We start from the raw sequence: 16,801 nt of genomic DNA on the forward strand, positions 1-16,801 counted from the left end.
AAAGGGAAAGAATGGCTTACACTGTCTGTTCAAACCCTGCAGGGGCTCATACACAGCCCCAACCTGACAACAGGGGCTCATACACCGCACAGCCCCAACCTGACAACAGGGGCTCATACACCGCACAGCCCCAACCTGACAACAGGGGCTCATGCACCGCACAGCCCCAACCTGACAACAGGGGCTCATACACCGCACAGCCCCAACCTGACAACAGGGGCCCATGCACCGCACAGCCCCAACCTGACAACAGGGGCTCATGCACCACACAGCCCCAACCTGACAACAGGGGCTCATACACCGCACAGCCCCAACCTGACAACAGGGGCTCATACACCGCACAGCCCCAACCTGACAACAGGTGCCCATGCACCGCACAGCCCTAACCTGACAACAGGGGCCCATGCACCGCACAGCCCCAACCTGACAACAGGGGTTCATGCACCACACAGCCCCAACCTGACAACAGGGGCTCATACACCGCACAGCCCCAACCTGACAACAGGGGCACATGCACCGCACAGCCCCAACCTGACAACAGGGGCCCATGCACCACACAGCCCCAACCTGACAACAGGGGCCCATGCACCGCACAGCCCCAACCTGACAACAGGGGCCCATGCACCGCACAGCCCCAACCTGACAACAGGGGCCCATGCACCGCACAGCCCCAACCTGACAACAGGGGCCCATGCACCGCACATCCCCAACCTGACAACAGGGGCCCATACACCGCACATCCCCAACCTGACAACAGGGGCTAATGCACCGCACAGCCCCAACCTGACAACAGGGGCTCATACACCGCACAGCCCCAACCTGACAACAGGGGCTCATGCACCGCACAGCCCCAACCTGACAACAGGGGCTCATGCACCGCACAGCCCCAACCTGACAACAGGGGCTCATACACCGCACAGCCCCAACCTGACAACAGGGGCACATACACCGCACAGCCCCAACCTGACAACAGGGGCACATACACCGCACAGCCCCAACCTGACAACAGGGGCCCATGCACCGCACAGCCCCAACCTGACAACAGGGGCCCATGCACCGCACATCCCCAACCTGACAACAGGGGCCCATACACCACACAGCCCCAACCTGACAACAGGGGCTAATGCACCGCACAGCCCCAACCTGACAACAGGGGCTCATACACCGCACAGCCCCAACCTGACAACAGGGGCTCATACACCGCACAGCCCCAACCTGACAACAGGGGCTCATACACCGCACAGCCCCAACCTGACAACAGGGGCACATACACCGCACAGCCCCAACCTGACAACAGGGGCTCATACACCGCACAGCCCCAACCTGACAACAGGGGCTCATACACCGCACAGCCCCAACCTGACAACAGGGGCACATACACCGCACAGCCCCAACCTGACAACAGGGGCACATACACCACCTCAACCTGACAACAGGGACACGGTCTGGTGCCCTCACTGCAGCCACAAACCACCTCATACACCACACACTGACGCCCCAGCGCCAGTGCCGGAGCTGCCACACTACTCCAGCCTGGAGCTCACACTCTTCCCGCAGGCCGCTAACTGAATAAGAAAGGAAAGCCAAGCGGAGTCACGTGAGCGCGGGCTAGCACGTGACCCCCACGTCAGACCTAGCAGGCGCAACTCCATTCTAGACGCGGCCGCCGAGTGGCGGTGTGTGAGAGAGAGTTTGTGTGTACGAGACGGAGCGGGGTGTGAATATGGCGGACGGGGAGGCCGAAAGGGAGAGCGGCCTCAGCTCCGGTCCCGACGTCTCTACCGAACTCCCTCACCTGGAGAAAAGACTGCAAGAGCTAGAGAGCAACCTGCGAATGGTAGGAGGAGCGGGAGAGGACGAGGCCTTGCAGGCAGCCAGCGACTACTGCCAGCGCTTCTGTCAGGTCAGTGAGAGTGGAGCTGCTGGGGGACTGGCCGCCTCAGGCAGACACCCTGCCTGCTCCTCCGGTGCCGCCCGGGCATTGCGGGGATGGGATACGAGTGGGCTCCCCGCAGCTGTAATGGTGGCTACTGTACTGGGCGGGATCACGGGCTCCTTTGTGTGTTTACATGCTACATGCATGTGCGGGCCTGTCAGTGTCCGCAGCCCGTGCACGGGAGGCTCGCTCCTAACTTTCCCGTCAGGCTGCCATGTATGTGTGCGGGGCTCGGACTCCATGTTCGTGCTTCATGTGGTACCCACCGCTGGGTGTGCCCTGCTGGGAAGGCCATTGTATGTGCTGCTGGTGACCTCCTTGGCCCCAGTGTCCCCGACAACATCCTCCATAGGTTTCCACGCCCCTCCTGCTGGGATCCGCAGCCGCCCGCCTTCTGTCTGCGGCCGGCCATTGGAGCCCTATGTATTATGGTGAGGGGACGCTACTAGCAGCTATTTTTCGCTTTCTCCTCCCAGCTGAGGGTTCTGTGAGAGGGGGCCTCCACCCCCGCCTGTGAGTGTCTGCTGCTCGGGAGGTTTGCATTGTGAGGGGAGAAATGGCATTTTGCTCACACCCCCTCCCTTCTCCATTCAAGTTTGATCCAGTTGCTGCCGCAGCATAAGGGGATTATGTGTTAACCCCCTAAATGACTGCTGCCCTCTGACACCTGCCCACTTCTGCCATCCCTCCAAGTCACATCACCAGTTATAGTCTCTGGGGTCTGGCGGGCACGCTTCACTATTCTGCCATGGCGGGTTCGGAGAAGTAGCCTTAAAATCAAAACAAAAATCTTATACTCGCCGCCATACTCGTGTAATCGCTGTCCTCAGCGGTAGACAGCTGAACCTGGGCACATGACCACTGCAGCCAGTCACTGTCCTCTGCTGGTGACCTCTGAAGACTGATTGGCTGCAGCAGTCATGTGATGTTTCCAGGTATGACACTGTTGCAGTTTGTAAACAAACAGTGGCAGAAGAACTGGACAGGCGTCTAAGGCTACTTTCACACTCGCGTTTTGGGCGGATCCGTCATGGATCTGCAAAAACTGATCCGTTTCACTAATACAACCGCATGCATCCGTCATGAACGGATCCAGTTGTATTATGTCTATAGCCATGACGGATCAGTCATGAACACTATTGAAAGTCAATGGGGGACGGATCCATTTTCTATTGTGCCAGAGAAAACAGATCCGTCCCCATTGACTTACATTGTGTGTCAGGACGGATCCGTTTGGCTCCGCTTCGTCAGGCGGACAGAAAAACGCTTTGGTGTCCGCCTCCAGAGCGGAATGGTGACTGATCGGAGGCAAACTGATGCATTCTGAGCGAATCCTTTTCCATTCAGAATGCATTATGGCAAAACTGATCCGTTTTGGACCGCTTGTGAGAGCCCTCGCAAACGGGAAGCCAAAACGCTAGTGTGAAAGTAGCCTAAGGGCTCTTTCACACTTGCGTTGTCCGGATCCGTCGTGTACTCCATTTGCCGGAGGTGCCCGCCGGATCCGTAACAACGCAAGTGAACTGAAAGCATTTGAAGACGGAACCGTCTTCCAAATGCGTTCAGTGTTACTATGGCACCCAGGACGCTATTAAAGTCCTGGCTGCCATAGTAGTAGTGGGGAGCGGGGGAGCAGTATACTTACAGTCCGTGCGGCTCCAGAATGACGTCAGAGCGCCCCATGCGCATGGATGACGTGATCCATGCGATCACGTCATCCATGAGCGTGGGGCGCCCTGACGTCACTCTGAAGCGCCCCGGGAGCCGCACGGACGGTAAGTATACTGCTCCCTTGCTCCCCACTACACTTTACCATGGCAAACAGGACTTTAGCGTCCTGGCATCCATGGTAACCATTCAGAAAAAGCTAAACGTCGGATCCGGTAATGCGCCGAAACGACGTTTAGCTTAAGGCCGGATCCGGATTAATGCCTTTCAATGGGCATTAATTCCGGATCCGGCCTTGCAGCAAGTGTTCAGGATTTTTGGCCGGAGCAAAAAGCACAGCATGCTGCGGTATTTTCTCCGGCCAAAAAAACGTTCCGTTCCGGAACTGAAGGCATCCTGATGCATCCTGAACGGATTTCTCTCCATTCAGAATGCATTAGGATAATCCTGATCAGGATTCTTCCGGCATAGAGCCCCGACGACGGAACTCTATGCCGGAAAAGAACAACGCAAGTGTGAAAGAGCCCTAAGAAACGGGTGAGCGTAAAACGTTATTTTAGGGCTTGTCCAAGATTTTTAATTATCTCTGACAAATCTTTTAATAAATGTCACCCACTCGCTGCCGAAAACTTCTGCAACAAAATTTGCATATAACTTGACCTCCAGGGTGAATTTATAATTGGCAGCATGCACATTTCTGAGGGGGATGTGTCGGGGCTCATTCAGACTGTATGAACGGGTGCAGACCATTCATTGCATTGGGGCCGCAAGAGATGCGGACAGCGCACCGTTCCGTTTTGCGGCCATGCAATTGCAGACAAAAATAGGCATTTCTATCATAGTGCAGGCCAGGTGCGTTCTCCAAACTGCGGAACGCACACGGGCTGGTATTCGTGTATTGTCGATCTGCAAATTGCGGACCACAAAACATTATGGTCGTGTGAATGCGCCCTAACGCAGAGGGTGTAATCTGCAGCAAACCCAAGCATCTCCAACAAATTCTACAAAATAATCCCCATAATTTGGTGCAGCTTTTTGCTGCTGCAGATGATCCACAATCGGGGGCCGTGCCCCAGCAGAGGAACTGTCACCATGTTGGTAAATGATGAAATCCCTGCGCTGCAGTGTGAAGCAGTACATTATACACAATTTTGTGCGCTGCCGATGTCGCTCCATAAACTAAAAACAGTTTAGGTGTAGCCCCAGCCTAATAATGCTCCCCTATTTGGGAGACGTTTATCATTCCCTACGCTGTGTTTTTGGATTAAGGATAGTCACAAAACCCGGTTTTACTACTTTTTAAACACTATTGTGACTAAAACTAGTCGCAAGTTGTGACTTCATGCCGTCCTCGCCGTTTTCCAAAAAGGAGCTGTGAGGAGGACAGGGTGTGGGCGGTGCCATTGGTCTCAGTACATTTATCCTTTACACGATGACTGCACGCGACGGCTTCTACAAGCTGTGGAGTAGATTTTTCAGGCTGGCCACCGGACTGCCATGGGAGGCATTTAAAAGGGTTTTTTGAGATTTTCATACTGATGACTTTTTATATCTGGATAGGTCATCAGTATCTGATCGGTAGGGGTCTGACACCCAGGACCCCACCCATCAGCTGCCGCTGCTTTCTCTAAGCTTACGAAGCGTGGCGTCGTACATTGTATAGCGGCTGTGATTGGTATCGCAGCTTAACCCGGTCACTTCTATGGGGCTGAGTTCCTCCTAGGCCACGTGACCGATGAATGTGTCATCACTGACCTAGGAGAAGCAGCACGAAGGCTCGCAGCGGCGCCGCTACCTTCTCAAACAGCTGATCCACAGGGATCACCCCACTAAGGTTTGCGCCTTCGTCATAAATTGCCTCCTCCGAGGCTGTATCAATCCAAGACTGGCATAAAACACGCTGGTCTTATTAAATCAGGTCTTATATCTGTAACTTTTTTTTATTTTTTTATTTTGTGGCTTTATTTGTGGTGTTTCAGTGTTTTTTGTATTTATTTATTTATTAATTTTTCCTGGCATTTTTTTATTCTTATCTATAGAGAGAAAAAAGGTCATCCACACATTTGTTTTGGGGGAAAAAATAGCACCATACATGCAGTATGGAAAACTTTTTGTGTGGTTTAGGTCACGTGTGACTGCAATGCTACGGATGGGAGGTAATGGATTTTCATGCGGCATATCCTCTGCATTGTACGGTACCAACTCAGATTTTAAGAAAACATATCCACACGCTGCAGAAGACATCCACAGCGTAGAGTGACCCTCGGTGCGGATTTGAAATCTGCAGCTTATCCGTTTACGCTGTAGATTTTCACCATGGATTTCACTCTTTGCAATCGAGAAGGTGAAATCTACAGCATAAGGGCTCGTTCACACGAACGTTTTTTGCGTTCCGTATACGGAACCATTCATTTCAATGGTTCTGCAAAAATGCATTCCGTTTCCGTATTTCCATTTTTCCGTTCTGTTCAAAGATGGAACATGTCCTATTATTGCCCACAAATTGCTCTCCATGGCTCCATTCAAGTCAATGGGTCTGCAAAAAAAAAAAGGAACGTATACGGAAATGCATCCGTATCTGTTCCGTTTTTGTAGAACCATCTATGGAAAATTTTATGCCCAGCCCAATTTTTTCTATGTAATTACTGTATACTGTATATGCCGTACGGAAAAATGGAACGGAACCTGAAACACTACTGAAACAAAAAACGGATCCATTAAAAACAGCCTGCAAAACACTGAAAGAGCCATACAATCGTGTGAACGAGCCCTAAAGGTTGCATTCACACCACTGTGCCATGTTTTGCGGCCCGCAAATTGCAGATCGGTAAAACACGGATACCCGTTGTGCGCGTTCTGTGTTTTGCGGACCACACATGGCCGGCACTATATAGAAAATGCCTATTTTTGTCCATGATTGTGGACAAGAATAGGACATGCTGTATATTTTTTTTTTTTGTGGCTCTGCCATATGGAACATATTGAAATGAATGGGTCCGCGCCCGTCTGAATGAGGCCTAAAACACATGCAGTACCCTGTTGATGAATGTGATGTTTGCTGCATGGGGAATGTGGGCACACAGCGTGCAAGCGCTAAAAAGTTACCCTCCACCCTTCGGTCATATCCACATGATAAAATGTATTTGAAACTCCTTTTCCCCCTTTTTAATGGACCATTGAGGCTAGGTTCATATGTGGCAAGTTTTGTTGTGTGGGTTTGGTATGGACTTTGATACACGAGAAAGTACACTTTGTAAGGGTCCCTCCTATGCAAAAAATAATAATAAATAAAATTTAAAAAAAAAAAATATATATATAATGTATATATGTCAGGTCCATAAATATTGGGACATCGACACAATTCTAACATTTTTGGCTCTATGCACCACCACAATGGATTTGAAATGAAACGAACAAGATGTCCTTTAACTGCAGACTGTCAGCTTTAATTTGAGGTATTTACATCCAATCAGGTGAACGGTGTAGAAATTACAACAGTTTGCATATGTGCCTCCCACTTGTTAAGGGACCAAAAGTAATGGGACAGAATAATAATCATAAATCAAACTTTCACTTTTTAATACTTGGTTGCAAATCCTCTGCAGTCAATTACAGCCTAAAGTCTGGAACGCATAGACATCACCAGACGCTGGGTTTCATCCCTGGTGATGCTCTGCCAGGCCTCCACTGCAACTGTCTTCAGTTCCTGCTTGTTCTTGGGGCATTTTCCCTTCAGTTTTGTCTTCAGCAAGTGAAATGCATGCTCAATCGGATTCAGCTCAGGTGATTGACTTGGCCATTGCATAACATTCCACTTCTTTCCCTTAAAAAACTCTTTGGTTGCTTTTGCAGTATGCTTTGGGTCATTGTCCATCTGCACTGTGAAGCGCCGTCCAATGAGTTCTGAAGCATTTGGCTGAATATGAGCAGATAATATTGCCCGAAACACTTCAGAATTCATCCTGCTGCTTTTGTCAGCAGTCAAATCATCAATAAATACAAGAGAACCAGTTCCATTGGCAGCCATACATGCAGGGCTGTGGAGTCGGTAGATAAATGGTCCGACTCCGACTCCTCAGTTTTTGGTACCTCCGACTCCTATGTATTTTATACATTCCTTGAAGGAAAGAAAGGCAACATACATGTCATTACCACAGAACTACTGGCTAGGAGCCGCTGCCTTCTCCTTTGTGTGCTGATCTTCTGCTGAAGATCGGGCAGTGGGGGGATCCAAGAAGGGGCATTTATTGTAAAACATGATTTCCCTAGTAGAATCCCATAGTCATGTTTAAAGTTTCAGCTAACAATCTGAGTTTACAAGTTTTTATAGCCTTAGCTGAATGACAGCAGTTTTTCAAATGGTTTACAGCTTCAGTCTTGAACTATTGACTATCCATTCCCTTCACTTATACAAGTGTCTAGTCCTGCAAAAAACATATTTACTTCATCAGTTATCAGCGAGAGGCTAGGTTACACATGGACGCTGCGTTCCCTGTAACATATAAGTATTGCCGCTCCTTAACTGTGCATTGCGTGCCATATAGTGAAGCATATGAAAAGCATGCTTCTTCATGGTCACTTAACGTGTTAGTTTTGCGGTAACGTGACGCACTGCATGCATTGGCCTTCATTCTTACAGTAGAGAAGTACCGTATTTTTCGCAAAAGTGGGGGAAAAAAAGCAGTGCGTCTTATGGGGCGAATGCTGTGACCGTCCGGTGAATAGGCTGAGAGGGAGGAGGGGTTGGGAGACGGCATCTGTTTCTGTAATGGCAGCGGGGCCCGGTGCAGTCACTGTATTCTACTACACCGGCGCCCCGCTCACTGTGTAGAATACGGTAATCATATCTAACTTGTGGGTATTGTTAAAGTATTCCAATCATCTTAAATGTAGCGCTGTGCTACTTACTACTAACTTCTTGGCAGTCAGGAGGCCGGGTGGGCGCTCGTAGCATAGCTCACTATGTCATGCGCCTGCTCCTCCCACTTTATGAATGAAGCAGGCATCGGGCCCCGCTGCCATTACAGAAACAGATGCTGGCCCCCATTCACTACACAGGGACACTGTTATGGGGGGGATCTGTGGATGACACATAAGATAAGATGCTATATATGTGCCACCCACAGATGCCCCCATAATGGTGCCACCCACAGATGCCCCCATAACGGTGCCACCCACAGACCACCATTAGTTTAAAAGCACACCTTTTGGTTCAAATTATATTTTTTTTCTTATTTTCCGCCTCAAAAACCTAGGTGCGTCTTATGGGCAGGTGCGTCTTATAGGGCGAAAAATACAGTAATTAATTATAACTTTTTGTGAATTGGGACATTTAAAGAGGACCTTTCACCGATCCTGACATTGTGAACTAAGTATCATGACATATACAGCGGCACCCAGGGATCTCACTGCACTTACTATTATCCCTGGGCGCCTCTCCGTTCTCCCGTTATGTCCTCCGGTATGTTCGGGGACTTGGTTATAGTAGGCGGAGTCTGCCCTTGTTCTGCTGGGCGTCTCCTTCTCCTAGGCTGTAGCGCTGGCCAATCGCAGCGAAGAGCTCACAGCCTGGGAGTTCTTTTTCTCCCAGGCTGTGAGCTCTGCGCTGCGATTGGCCAGCGCTACAGCCTAGGAGAAGGAGACGCCCAGCAGAACAAGGGCAGACTCCGCCTACTATAACCAAGTCCCCGAACATACCGGAGAACGGAGCGGCGCCCAGGGATAATAGTAAGTGCAGTGAGATCCCTGGGCGCCGCTGTATATGTCATGATACTTAGTTCACAATGTCAGGATCGGTGAAAGGTCCTCTTTAAACTTGCTTTTTTTAATTTTTTTTTATTCAAATTTAAATCTAGTAGGAGTCTGAGTCGGTTCATTTTTTTCCGACTACAGGTACCCAAAATTGCCCTAGACTCCGACTCCACAGCCCTGCTTTTTTGGGCGTAGCGATATGTTATGTTTATATATCTTTTATGTAAAATTGGCAAAGGGGGTGATTTAAATTTAATTATAATTTTTATTTTTCCTCTTTATTTAATAACTATTTTGCTCCTTAGGGGATAGAACCTGGGATCTTTTCATCCCTTGTCCTGTTCACCTTAATAGATCTATCAGGGTGAATAGGACTTCACACTCTCCCTGCTGCCCTGTGCATAGTACACACAGCAGCAGGGAGCAGACTATGGCAGTTCAGTAGCGTCCTGGCTGCCATGGTAACCGATCGGAGACCCAGGATTACACTGCTGGGGCTCCGATCAGAAGCTGGCAATGATTATAATACTGGGGGGGGGGGGGGGGCGCACTGCGTCACCAATGTTTTTAGTACTGTGGGGGGGGGGGGCACACTGCGTTACCAATGTTTTTAGTACTGGGGGGGGGGCGCACTGCGCCACCAGTGAAGATGGAAGATTGATTTTATTTTTTTAATCTGATCATTTTTGTTGTAGATATGTACATCAATAAAACATTGTTACAAATATAAACCTGTTGTATCCCATAGTTTGATATACACAGTTAATTCCACTGGTCAATATGATACAACAACAAATGCCTATGTGAATTATAATACTACCGCAACATACCCTTCCCACCCCTCCTTCCCCCCCAACTCCCACTTCAGCACTTTATGGACTTATCCGAATATTATTCGGTGCTACTCCTTCAGTGGCCCCACAATTTTTAATATTTTTGCGGACATCCCCTCTTCTTGAACATCATTTTCTCATAAACTAACATTGTGTTTACTTTCCTTCTGAATTCCTCAATGACTGGAGGGCATGACTGAATCCAATGTAAGGCAATCAACTTCCTTGCCACATATAGTAATCTGCCAGCTACAATCCTATCTGATAAGTAACCTTTTAATACAAATACAGGAGGCGGGTACTGGCTGCAGAATCACATAGCTGGCACTCAACCTCTATGACAGGGCGCTGCGATCCACGGCAGTTAACCCCCTCAGGTGCCGCACATAATGGGTGAGTTATAATCATTAGTGGCACAGTGGCCACAACCCCGCCCCTCTCTCTTCTTATTGGTGGCAGCAGCAGCATAGGTGTGCAGGAGGGAGAGACTACTTCTCCCCTGTGCTGCTGAGGAGAATGTGGAGCATGCTGAGAGCAGCATGCGCCATGTTCTGATACTAGGCTAAATGTCAAATCCTGGTATCCATACCGGTACAAAAGTATTGATTATCGATAATTCGATACACTGCTACAACCGTAGCCAGGACCCTTGCCCGTTAGGTTGGTCAAGCTGTTGGGATCAATATCTATTTTGGTTAGGCTACTGCATTGTGCTGTCCGTTTTGTTGCATTCCCATGCTGGATACAAAATCGCTGCAAGCAGCGTTTTTGTATGCGGCGTAGGAAACTTATGAAGCTGGATCTGACACCAAAAACCATGAAAGTCAATGAATCCATTTTTTTCGGACACTGAAAAACCGGTTCCAGTGCCCATTGACTTACTACGGTATTTGATGCCAAATCCAGTTTCTTCGTTTTCGGTATAATACAACCGGATCCGTTCTGAACAGAAGCAGTCGGTTGTATTATTTAAACGGATGCGTTTTTGCTGCAGTATTGAGATTCCATGCCGGATCTCAAAAACGCAGGTGTGAAAGTAGCCTTAGCAGGTATGTAACATGTATGGCTGGCCTTAGATGTCAAGCTCTTGTCCTAGGAGCTGTCATTTATGTATGTCGGCATATAGCTGTTGTAGCTTTGTTATTTGGACATATGGCCTGACAGAAGATGCACCAAACGTATTAAGAAGCTGCATAGACACATACCTGTGGTCTTCTGATTAAAATGCTGTTTTTCTTTTATTGATCTGAGGCTCCGTCCTGGAGTTCAGGAGGATTCACATCCAACAGAGGAACTGCCTTCTGGACTTCACCAGATCAGTCATAGACTCCAGTGACTATAAGGACATCTGACCACTTTATCGCCAAAAGTGGAAGCTTTGGCTGGACAAAGTCATGCGTGCAGGACGTTTTTCCAGCTGAAGCCTTCACTTATGCCAGAAAGCGGCCGGATCACCACTGGAAGCCATTATAGTCAATGCGGTGCATGGGTGTGTTTGTTTATGCTGGATCCGGTGAAGTCAGCACGCAGATGTGAATCACAGAAAAACAGTGCTTTAACCACCTAAATGTTTTGCCCCAGTCCAGCTCCAGCAGTGGGAAAAGTAGCTAACTGGTGGGGGAAGGGCTGCTTTAGATGCTGCTATCTCCTGAATGAAAGCTGACAGTCCAAGCTTTCAGACAATTCCAGAATGACAGCAATATGTTCAGCACAGGGGAAGATATCACTGATTGAAATCGGGATGCTGTTAATTCAACTGAAAGTGAAAGTAAAAACAGGTTTTACCTGAGATTCCCGACTCGATTTCTAATAGTGGTTTCTCCTCTGTTGCTTGGACTTAAGCTGTCATTTGTATGAAAACCTGGAATGTCAGCTTTCAAACAAGACCGGTTGCATGTTTCTAACTGCTACCATTCAGGAGATAGCATCTAAAGCCGCCCTCCGCCTCCAGTTAGCTACTTTTCCCACTGCCCGAGCTGGACTCGGGCAAAACAGTTAAGGCCTCTTTCACACAGGCAAGATTTCTGCACGGGTGCAATACGTGAGGTGAACGCATTGCACGCGCATTGAATCTGGACCCATTCATTTCTATGGGGCTGTGAAGATGAGCGGTGATTTTCACGCATCACTTGTGCTTTGCGTGATAATCGCAGCATGCTCTATTTTGTCCGTTTTTCACGCAACTCAGGCCCCATAGAAGCGCAAGCATCCACAAGCAAGTGCGGATGCGGTGCGATTTTCGCGCATGATTGCTAGGAGATGATTGAGACCCGATCATTATTATTTTCTGTTATAACATGGTTATAAGGGAAAATAATAGCATTCTGAATACAGAATGCTTAGTAAAATAGGGCTGGAGCGGTCAAAAAAATATAATTTAACTCACCTCATCCACTTGTTCGCGCAACCCCGCTTCTCTTCTGTCGTCTTGTTTGCTGTCCAGGAGGAAAAGGACCTGTGGTGACGTCACTGCGCTCATCACATGGTCCATCACATGATCCATCACCATAGTGATGGATCATGTGATGGACCATGTGATGAGCGCAGTGACGTCACCACAGGTCCTTTTCCTCAAAAAAGAAGAGAAGCTGAGCTGCGCGAACAAGTGGATTAAGGTGAGTTAAATTATTTTTTTTATTTTATTTTTTAACCCCTTCAGCCCTATTTTACTAAGCATTCTGTATTAAAAATGCTATTATTTTCCCTTATAACCATGTTATAAGGGAAAATAATAAAATCTACAGAACACCGATCCCAAATCCGAACTTCCGTGAAGAAGTTCGGGTTTGGGTACCAAACATGACGATTTTTCTCACGCGTGTGCAAAACGCATTAAAATGTTTTGCACTCGCGTGGAAAAATCGCGCATTTTCCCGCGACGCACCCGCATCCTAACTGGCACAAATCCATGACGCCCATGTGAAAGAGGCCTTAGTGAGTTTTCCGCGTGGGTGCAATGCGTGATGTGAACGCATAGCACCCGCACTAAATCCTGACCCATTCATTTTTTTTTTACATGCATCAGTTCTGAGTTGCGTGAAAAAAAACGCAGCATATTCTGTGTTTTTCCACGCAGCTCCTGCCCCATAGAAGTGAATGGGGCTTCAGTGAAAAACGCATTGCATCCGCAAGCAAGTACAGGTGCGATGCGTTTTTCACTGATGTTTGCTAGGAGATGTTTGTAAACCTTTTTATCACGCGCGTGAAAAACGCATCAAAACGCATTGCACTCGCGCGAAAAAAACTGAACGCCATTTCGAGTTTTCAATGAACGCTTCCGGACCTAATCCGTCACGCTCCTGTGAAAGAGGCCTTAGGTAGTTAATCGGGTGAACCACAAACAGCTGGATGCGGAGGCCGTTGGAGACACACCCCAATAAATTTGGCGTATCGTTCCTGCATGATTCTTAAGATTGGCGTATGAAACGCTAGCCATAAAGAATTTCCCCTAATAGTTTCCAGTTTGGCTACATGCACACGAACGTTGTTTGTTTCCGTGTCCGTTCCGTGTTTTTTTTGGTTTTTTTTTTTTAGCTGATAGGATGCAGACCCATTCATTTCAGTGAGTCTGCAAAAAATGCGGACGACACACCATGTTCTTTCCACATCCGTATGTCCGTTTCTGTAGCCCCACAAAAAAAAATAGAACATGTCCTATTCTTGTCCGTTTTAGGCATTGTTACAATGGATCCACCAAAAAAAAAAAAAAACGGATGGTATACGGATGTCTTAATTTTTTTTTTTTTTTCCGGACCGCGGAACACATACGGTCGTGTGCATGTAGCCTTTAACAGTAAAAGTCCTCTGTAGCCAGCCATGGACGACAATCGTTACAGCCATTGCAGGTTGGTGAAATGCTCAGTATGTATATCTGGTCTCTTGGTTCTTATTGAGGTTGTTTTCCATGGATCTAAAAAGATTCTTGTGTGCTGTGGCCTAATTATCCTGAACTTTGCCCAAGGCCACTAAAGGGGTTGTCTCATTTGCAAGTGGCATTTATTATGTAGGATGACCTAAGGATAGGTCATCAATATTAAAAGCCCGGGCAACCCTTAAATACAAGCCACTTACTAATGTATTGTGATTGTCTAAATTGCCTACTTTGCTGTCTGGATTCATTTTTCCATCACATTATACACTTCTGATTTCCATGGTTACGACCATCATGCAATCCATCAGCACTGGCCGTGCTTGTACCCTGTAGAAAAATGTTCCGGCCTCTCTAGTGACCAGGACTGCGGGAGTGCACATAGCCCAGTGCTTTTTCTTATAGTGCACAAACACGACCACCACTGCTGGATTGCAGGGTGGTCGTAACCATGGAAACGAGCAGTGTATAATATGATAGATAAATGAATCCAGCCAGCAAAGGACGCAGTATGGACAATCACAATACATTAGTAAGTGGCTTGTATTAACTTTCTCTACAGGATGAATGCTATTTGCTGAAGTGAGACAATTCCTTTAATACAAGGCAATTATTAATGTATTGTGATTGCCCATATTGCCTCCTTTGCTGGCTGGATTTGTTTTTCCATCCTATTATACACTGCTTGTATCCAGGGGTTATGACCACCATCCAGCAGTGTGTAAGCATGACCACCACTGGTCATGCTTACACACTGTAAGAAAAAGCGCCATTCTATGTTAAATTTAAGCATGCATGGGATAGGCATACGGCCATCCTTCATATAAGATAGGGCCAAGGGCTATTCATAGTATTCAGTATATTAGGCAGACTAGATGGGCCGAATGGTTCTTATCTGCCGACACATTCTATGTTTCTATGTCATTCCCATGGTACCAGCCACCAAGAGAGGCTGCCACTTTTACCAGTAGTGTGCAAGCATGACCAGCAGAGGAGGCAATATGGACAATCATAATATATTAGTAAGTGGCTTGTATTACATAACTTTCTCTACATAATAAATTCTATTTGCTGAAGTGAGACAATTCCTTTAAAATAAAAAACATCCTATACTTTGATTCTTCTTGCCGTTCCCTGTGCGGTGGTTTCGATTCTCCTCCCGCATTTTATATACAAGGCTGCAATTGTGAAATCCAGACATATGGTAAATGACCGCTGCAGCCAATTATTGGCCTCAGTGCACCTTGTACCACTTAGGAAAGAGCGATGGCTGCAGTGATTACGTACCATATACAGTCCTGATCAAAAGTTTAAGACCACTTGAAAAATGGCAAAAAATCATATTTTACATTGTTGGATCTTAACAAGGTTCCAAGTAGAGCTTCAACATGCAACAAGAAGAAATGAGGGGGTCAGACAAATCATTTTTTGAGCATTCAATTAATTGAAAATAACGATTAAACTGAAACAGGCTGTTTTTCAGCTGATCCAAAGTTTAGGACCACATGCCTTTAAAAGGCCAAATCTGTGCAAAGATGTGGATTCATTGTCATTTTCTGTCAGGAAGTCACACGTTGTGATGGCAAAGTAAAAAAAAAACTCTCCCTTTATGAACGTGGTCGGGTTGTTGAACTCCATAAGCAGGGTCACTCACAGCGCGCCATCGCTGCTGAGGAGGGACGCAGTAAGACAGTCATTTGGAATTTCTTAAATGATCCTGAGGGTTATGGAACAAAAAAGTCAAGTGGAAGACCCAAAAAAATGTCATCAGCACTGAGCTGGAGGATCCAATTGGCTGTCCGTCAAGACACTGGACGATCCTCGACCCAAATTAAGGCCCTTACTGGTGCTGACTGCACCCCATAACCATCAGATGGCATCTGAGACTGAAGGGCTTCAAAAACGTCTTCAAAGACCTCGTCTCCTTGAACGCCACAGAACTGCTTGAAGGGACTTCTTCCAGGAGAATAACATCACTCTTTTGGCCCATCTTGCGTGTTCCCCTGATCTAAATCCAATTGAGAACCTTTGGGGATGGATGTCAAGGAAAGTTTACAAAAATGGACAACAGTTCCAGACAGTAGATGTCCTTCGTGCGGCCGTCTTCACCACTTGGAGAAATGTTCCCACTCACCTCATGGAAACGCTTGCATCAAGCATGCCGAAACGAATTTATGAAGTGATAAACAATAACGGCGGAGCTACTCATTACTGAGTTCATGTTTGGAAGTTGGATTTCTGTTTTGGGGGGGGTTTAGTTTTTTTTTTTTGGAGATGTGATCCTAAACTTTTGATCAGCTGAAAAACAGCCTGTTTCAGTTTATTCGTTGTTTTCATTAAATTGAATGCTCAAAAAATGTTTTGTCTCACTCCCATTTCTTCTTGTTGCATGTTGAAGCTCTACAGATCCAGCGATGCTAAATATGATTTTTTTGCCATTTTTCAAGTGGTCTTAAACTTTTGATCAGGACTGTACCTGCATGTCACCACTGCAGCCTTAACAGCAGGAGAAACAGGCGAGTGTAGAGTATTTAGGGTATTTTTATTTTTTTTTATATTTTTTTTTTCAGGCATTTAGTGGTGTTGGGATAACCCAGACAACCGCTTTTAATTCTGGCAGTTACTATTACAAGCATTTGTAGCTGTGGACAGTGAAGGAGGAGAGGAGATGAGGCGGTAGGTGAACGCGTTGCACCCGCACTGAATACCGACCCATTCATTTCTATGGGGCTGTTCACATGAGCG

The 16,801-nt window shown here is 47.2% G+C and overlaps 1 protein-coding gene across 1 annotated transcript in view; it reads left to right on the plus strand.

Moving 5' to 3' along the window:
• Window positions 1-1,659: 1,659 nt before the first annotated feature.
• The window catches only part of ZNF292 (zinc finger protein 292), an 84,135-nt gene continuing 68,993 nt past the window's right edge, over window positions 1,660-16,801 (plus strand). Inside the window, exon 1 of the mRNA XM_040428739.1 lies at window positions 1,660-1,903. Within this exon, the coding sequence (XP_040284673.1) occupies window positions 1,724-1,903 (180 nt within the window). The 5' untranslated portion in view covers window positions 1,660-1,723. The remainder of the gene's footprint in view (window positions 1,904-16,801) is intronic.

This window comes from Bufo bufo, chromosome 4 (genome assembly GCF_905171765.1).
Source record: "Bufo bufo chromosome 4, aBufBuf1.1, whole genome shotgun sequence".
Lineage (NCBI taxonomy): Eukaryota > Metazoa > Chordata > Amphibia > Anura > Bufonidae > Bufo > Bufo bufo.